This window comes from Mchenga conophoros, linkage group LG17, assembly GCF_057382185.1.
Source record: "Mchenga conophoros isolate Kocher_MC1m ecotype Shallow Benthic linkage group LG17, M_conophoros_male_GT1.1, whole genome shotgun sequence".
NCBI classification, from domain to species: domain Eukaryota; kingdom Metazoa; phylum Chordata; class Actinopteri; order Cichliformes; family Cichlidae; genus Mchenga; species Mchenga conophoros.
Genome location: NC_140542.1, coordinates 6,734,986 through 6,742,144, shown reverse-complemented (window position 1 = coordinate 6,742,144; position 7,159 = coordinate 6,734,986). Strand labels below are relative to the sequence as shown.

At 38.6% G+C, this 7,159-nt stretch overlaps 1 protein-coding gene across 4 annotated transcripts; it reads right to left on the bottom strand.

Moving 5' to 3' along the window:
• Positions 1–189: 189 nt before the first annotated feature.
• On the bottom strand, positions 190–3,040 carry LOC146554993 (uncharacterized). Of its 4 annotated transcripts, XM_085252829.1 has the most exons (6): positions 2,871–3,040; positions 2,410–2,487; positions 2,171–2,295; positions 1,796–1,895; positions 1,581–1,690; positions 190–1,348 (listed from the first exon to the last, which is right to left on the bottom strand). In XM_085252829.1, the coding sequence occupies exons 2-6, from the start codon at positions 2,420–2,422 to the stop codon at positions 1,160–1,162; spliced, it is 537 nt and encodes a 178-aa protein (XP_085108955.1). In that variant the 5' UTR covers positions 2,423–2,487; positions 2,871–3,040; the 3' UTR covers positions 190–1,159. The 4 variants fall into 4 exon arrangements, 2 of the variants coding, with proteins under 2 accessions (XP_085108955.1, XP_085108954.1); XM_085252828.1 differs by lacking the exon at positions 2,410–2,487 and having other exon boundaries at positions 191–1,348; XR_014889321.1 differs by lacking the exon at positions 1,796–1,895 and having other exon boundaries at positions 193–1,348; positions 2,410–3,040.
• Between the last annotated feature and the right edge of the window lie 4,119 nt (positions 3,041–7,159).

The following is a 7,159-nucleotide window of genomic DNA, read 5'->3' as shown; positions in this document are numbered from 1 at the left end:
CACGGCCCCCCTCCTGGACCCCCTGCAGTTTGCATATAGAGCCAACAGGTCTGTAGACGACGCCATCAACATGGCCCTACACTTCATCCTGCAGCATCTGGACTCCCCAGGAACCTACACTGCAAAAACAGCTATACTTGAAACAAGCCAAATGTTCTTAAATCTGACAAATTTTTCTTGTTTTGAGCAAAAAAATCTGCCAATGGGGTAAGCAAAAGTTGCTTGACTAGAATTCTTAAAACTAGCAAATTAATCTAACTGCCATATGCCTTTTAACTAGACAAAATTGTCTAAAATGTATGCTTATTTGAAGAAAATGTGACTTATTATAAGTAAAAGACACTTTGATATTTAGAAAATCTGCACCTAAAATGAGTATTATGCTTTCTTGAACAAGCTGTTTTCAAGAATTATTTGCTTACTTTAAGATTCTACACCTTAATTTAGATTTTTCACATTAAAAAAAACACCTTACTATAGGACAAATTTTCTTAAAACTGAATTGTTTCTTTCTTGATTGAGCTAACTATAAGAATTATGTTTCGACTCTGAGAACAATAATCAGCAAAAATTCCTGAGAATAAGACACCATCTCTTCAAAAAGCTACTAAAAATAAGGGAATTCATCTTAAATTAAGACAGCAAAAGCACTCTTAGATTTTGCGCTTTTATTGACACAGCAATGGGTCAGTAACTCACTGAGGTCTGTTCCAGGAGAATCATGCCTAAAATTATACATTTCAGCAGGGTACTGTGTAACATGGCCAATATAAGAAGTGCATATTCCAGATACTCTTAAAATGAATAATAACAGTATAACACACTCATGGCTGGTATCAAAAATAAATTTTGCTGAAGCTTAAAACAATCACTATTTCAAATCCTATATTACATAACATTTTAGAAGAACAAGTTTAACGACCACACAAACAAACATGTGTTTTACATTTGAACAACTTTTCTATAGAAAAAAAAACAACCTCACTGACTAACACTGAGTCTGATAAACAAGGCAGATGTAGTCTGTCATCTGGGAGACTCACTCAATGAATGACTTCCACTCACCAAGCGCCTTCTTGTAAGAGGGGGTTGAATCTCGGTCATGGATGGAGTCTTTGAGTATTTCAGTTTGCAAGACAGACAGCAGCGTGGAAATGCACTATGGATATGTGAGGTGGAGGGCATAGTAATATGCCATCAGATAGAGCAGTCCCTCATTAAGATCCTTCCGGTCAAAAGTGCTCACCGGTGTGGTTCCAACAGCTATCATGCAGTTGCCTTCAGAGACAAGCAGAACTGGACAAGCCAGGGGTCGCTGACGCAGGTAGCCTTCAGGGTCTTCTGAAGTCTACATGACAGAAAAAAAGAGTATTAGAACAAGACTGTAAGAAACACAATTTTTGAGTTGCATTACAGTTTAAAATAGATCAACTTTTTTTGTAGGTTTTATTAACATCAACATGTTATGGGGATCTGAACTTTAAGAATATTTGACTGACTCCACAGTAAAATATATAAAATGAAAACATGAGTAACTGCAAAATTCAACAATATATACACATAGAATATTGCAGCCTTACCTTTAGGACATGGAAAAAAGCCTCACTACAGATGCCCAGCTTCTTAGGTGGTACTGTGCTGGAAGGGAAAAGCATGGGAAGGGCTCTGAACACAGCTGCTGCATGTTCCACTGGTTTGAAAAAAGAAAAATAAGACAGGGCAACACCATTAAACATTGCAAATAATGTAATCTGCAAAGCATAAATGTAGACAAATCAAGATACTGTAGCATTACCTCCATCCAAAGTTTTTGGATGGAGGTAAGTGCTGGGTTCCTCTCTGAAGAAGTCACCATCTCCAGTAGTTGTTAGCGTTTTTTCAGCAGCAGTCTTGTTCTAAAATACAGTGTACATAGGGCTAATTTCACATAAAATTGCACAAGAACTTTAGGTCTCTAAATATGAAAGATAGTACAACAAAATATCAGTAAAGTGTTGAACAATAAAAAATATGTATATTTAATAAATGTGTAGGCCACTTGATTTAAATCAAAACTAAAGAAGATTCTACTGTCTATCTGTTAAGTGAGTATTGGTGGAATTATTTGAAACTGCATAAAACAAGCTGGTGTGTTCTCAGTTTTGTCACACAGCGATAGGACAGAACTTACTTCTTCACATTTGTGCACTGCAAGCCATAGAGCCCGACGCCTGAGGCAATGTTCAGGACCAGGAAACAGATCTTTGATGTCATCTCGTGAAAGTGATGAGAGCAGGTCTTCTCCAACATTTGCTTCTGCAATAGGAGTTTCCAATTATCACTACATTGCATTATCCTCATGTGCAAGCCAGCTGACAGCTTTGCTTGGGTAACAGACAGGATACATAGGAAACATAATTTAATATTTACCATTTAAAACCATGACTCTATTCCATTATTCTCCCTCCTCACTGCTCCACAGGTTCTAAATTACCTTCCTCCTATTGACTGGTAAAAGTAATATATTTGTGATACATCAATTAAATGCATGTATACATATAAATGTTGTTTTTTTTTTTTGCTTCCTGGGCTAAAGTATATAATGAAATAACTTCACTAATAGAAATTTGAAACTCCCACAATTTCTGTAAAACTGGCATTAACTTATGGCACTTTGCACACTTGTTGAATAAATTCACAGACACTGAAACTAATAACTGGACATGAATTCTTTCATAACTTTCTGCACTAGCATATTTAAAAATGCTAATGCAACTAAGCTAACCGCACAGCTAAGCTAAGCTAACAACCGGGTATAGCCTGCCATGCTAGCGACTTAACATGCAACATACCAGAACACAAAACATAGAAAAAACAAAACAGTCACATACCTTTCAGGTTGGCAATTGTTATTTCGTCCAGTTTTTCCATAGCGTGCCTTAATTTCTTCACACTGTACCAACTGTATCGCATCTACACCCAGACCCCAAAATCCTGCAATCCAACCGCTTAGGCACGGAGCTAGAGGCGGGAAGGTGGGCTGTACCAACTCAGGAGTATGGGGTTGTGTACGGAAATAGTTTAGTTCGCTCTTTTATACCTATAAAATGATATATATTTAAATATTTGACTATTTAGTTAGATTATGTTCTGTAAATACTGACGTGTGGGTGCTGTTACTTACTACAGCTGTTATAAGGCACTGAATTAGGATAGCCATTCCTACCCCATAATGGAATAATCCTGGTTATCTTGACTTTATGGGAAAAGTAGTTCACAGACCAGTAAAACAAAATGATTTGGCGCTGTGTTATCTACATCGTTTTTGTAGGTCTGACCCTCAAATCCCTACTGAGTCATATTAATTCTGCACATAGCCATAGTCCAGATTTCCGTGAAGATTGTGGCATAGATGGATGTGTCAAAGAATATCGTGTTTACAGCTAATTTTGGTATCACATTCTTCGAACACACTCCGACCACCTTGCCAATGGACGATGCAGCGGATCGATTAGGACACAAAAATCTGTAAGGTGAGACTGACTATATACTTTAATATCTTTGAAAATAATCATATGAAATATTCATGTTAGATGTCTACTTGTTTTTACAGCTTAACAGTAGATATGTTAATGCTTATTCCTTATAATCCACAACAATGCTATCTATTTATAAAGAATATTCTGATAGTGTTTAATTTCTTCTACTAGAGAAAACAACATTTTGTATTTTTTTAAACTTTTGTTTTAAATAAACCGATTGTCATGGTCCGCAGTCTCCTTGGTTGTTTGTGTTTATTAATATTCATTGTGTCAGTTAGTTTCCTAGTTATTTGTTAATTATTTCCAGTGTTTAGGTGTTCTCTGTACCTCCCTTGTCTTCAGTGTATTGTCCCTGGTTCGATATTCGTGTTTATTCCTGTTTTACTTTGATAGTCCCTGCCCTGCATCGGTGTATTCTGTTTTGCTTCCTCCTGGTCTCTTCTCATCTGATTAGTGTCAGCTGTGTTTCGTGCCTGTCTGCCAATTCCTCGTTTCCTTTTGTGTGTGTATATTTAGTGTGTTCTTTGTCGGATCGTCTGTATTCTCTCCTGTGTTATCATCTGTGTTCCCTCCCTGATGTTTTCATGTCTTATGTTCCTTGTTCAAGGTTGTAAGGTTTTTGCAACATTTTCCATGTTTCCTGTGTTCTTTAGTTTAGCTTTCCCATTTTAGGTTTTTGAGGATTTTTCAAGGCTTTTAAACTACAGTTAAGCTGCCAAATAGCAATGAGCATTAAATGAATATCCATTTATTAAACTCAGCTTGAAAACATGCATATTTTAGAGTAAATTATAAAATGCAGTATATTTCTGACATTAAAATTTTTTAGAAATTATCAGTGTACCTTGTATTTAATTTCCTTATCCGCAACTAGTCAATTAATCAACCAATCTCAATTGCAGTTCTAGGAGGGAACCCTCATCAGCAGTGAACAGAAATCTGAGTAACATGTGGGCATACAGGACTGATTCAGTGGTGGAAAGCCAGCCAACAATGATATGATATGAGATTCCATTCCATATTACAGTTTCACACACAAAGATATGACATGTGCGGTCATGAAATATTACCTGGGTGATGTAATTGGACTACACGTGAGCTCAACATATGTTTTATAAAAGGTACACTGCTTTACATGCATGAACTGTATTTTCAGGTTATTGTTTTGGACAGTTTTGTGACAATTTTTAAAATGAAGTTGTTGTTTTCCTATAAATTCTGACAGTTGAATGCGATTTTAGCATTGCCATAGTATAGATATACTGATGCTGATCTATTATTCTGTTTGACATGGCCTAAAGTGAATGAGTTGTGCTGTTTCTGTTTTTCAAATGGGCCTGTATTTCATGTTTACCATGTGCTTTTAGTTCCTGCCTTTGTTCATATACTGCATATTGTGTCAAACTTGACAGCAATTATATTAAACTTTAGTGTCAATAAATAAATTTCTTAAACTGAGCAGCTGTTTAAATGCCCTTACTCTTGAAATGAGAAAAATAATCTTATTTTTATTCTGGAAATTCAACCAAACCATTGTCATGCCTTGTAACTGGTAAATAAAGCTCAAGATGAGCTGAAATATCCTTTTAAGGAAAAGTTAGACATATTTTCCTAGAATAAGCTTTATTTTCTTGTCCAAAACTTGCTTGTTAAGAATACATTTTCTTTTTAGGCAAAAAATAAGAAAAAATGTCCATAAACAAGGTTTTTTTTATTTTCTTGAAAATCGTTTTTTGCAGTGTACGCCAGGATCCTGTTTGTGGACTTCAGCTCTGCCTTCAACACCATCCTTCCAGACCATCTCCGAGACAAGCTTTCCCAGATGAATGTGCCTGATCCCATCTGCCGGTGGATCACTGACAGCATGTGAGGCTGGGAAAGAATGTCTCGGACTCCCGGACCATCAGCACCGGCTCCCCTCAGGGCTGTGTTCTTTCTCCTCTGCTCTTCTCCCTGTACACCAACTGCTGCACCTCCACCCACCAGTCTGTCAAGCTAATCAAGTTTGCAGATGACACCACCGTTATTGGACTCATCTCGGACGGGGACGAGTCTGCCTACAGGAGGGAGGTTGAACGTCTGGTGTCCTGGTGCAGCCACAACAACCTGGTGCTGAATGCCCAGAAGACAGTGGAGATTATTGTGGACTTCAGGAAGCACACAGCCCCATTCCCCCCCATCATCCTGTCTGACACCCCCATCACCTCTGTGGACTCATTCCGCTTCCTGGGTACCACCATCACCCAGGACCTGAAGTGGGAGCCCACCATCACCTCCGTCATCAAGAAAGCCCAGCAGAGGATGTACTTCCTGAGGCAGCTGAAGAAATTCAACCTGCCAACACGGACGATGATGCAGTTCTACACTGCAATCATCGAGTCCATCCTCACCTCCTCCATCACCGTGTGGTACGCTGGAGCCACTATCAGGGACAAACAGAGACTGCAGCGTGTTGTGCGCTCTGCTGAGAAGGTGATTGGCTGCAGACTCCCATCTTTGCAGGACCTGTACACCTCCAGGACATTGCGGCGTGCAGCTCGGATCTCAGCTGACCCTTCTCACCCTGGACACAGTCTGTTTGACCTGCTCCCCTCAGGCAGAAGGCTCCGGTCCATTCGCACCAGAACCTCTCGCCATAAGAACAGTTTCTTCCCCTCTGCTGTTGGACACATGAACAATAACCATATGACTGTACCCGCCACTAACACATGACCCTATGCTGTGTTCACTGCATCATTCTATGTTTGGCACTGATCACCACCTGCACTCATGTATATATCTTTCAACGTAGCACTCTTAATTCTTATTCTCATGTATATATCTCATGTATATCTCATGCACATATCTTTCCACGTAGCACTTTTAATTCTTATCCCTACTTTTATTTTTTTCCATGTCTATTTAAGTGCTATTTATGACAGCATGTTTGCACTGAAGCACCGCAGCAATTTCCTAATGTTGTAAACCTGCTCAACATTTGGCAATAAACCCCTTTCTGATTCTGATTCTGATTCTGGAGTAAAGAAAGTGTGTGCTCATTCGTGTCACAGCCTTTTTGAGCTGTGTTCATGTTCTGTGTTCATTGGTCGGACAGTTATCTTCACTGCCATGTGTCCCACTAATGAATAAAAATCGTCACGGAAAAGTTAAAGCAGATAAGAGTGAAGACGAGTCATCACATTGGAAAGTGGAACTGGGAGAGTTTGCGGAATCTGTGGAAATCCTGAGAACTTTGGACGTTTTGATGAATATGGTTTAAAAAATCCAGATTGAACAACTTATTAGAGATATTCAGAGTTGACTCAACATTTTTTAACATTCTTCCTTAACTGAAAACTCTCCCTTTCCTGATAATTCTATGTTTGTGTTAAACCACAGCCCTTAAATCCCGGAACGTGTCTGTGTCATTGTACTGATGTTCTGACACAGTATTAGTCAAGAGATCAGAGAGAAGACATCAAAACGAGCCCACTCCATCCTATCATCAGTTTGTGGTTTATATGTTTCATTGTCCAAGCACGTGTGTTTCTGCCTATGAAAAACTGAAAATGTACAGTGCAAAGGTTTTGAGCCACTCCTAATTTCTTTAGAATTTGCTTCTAGGAGCCAGACTTTCTTGTGATGTTTATTAAAATGGT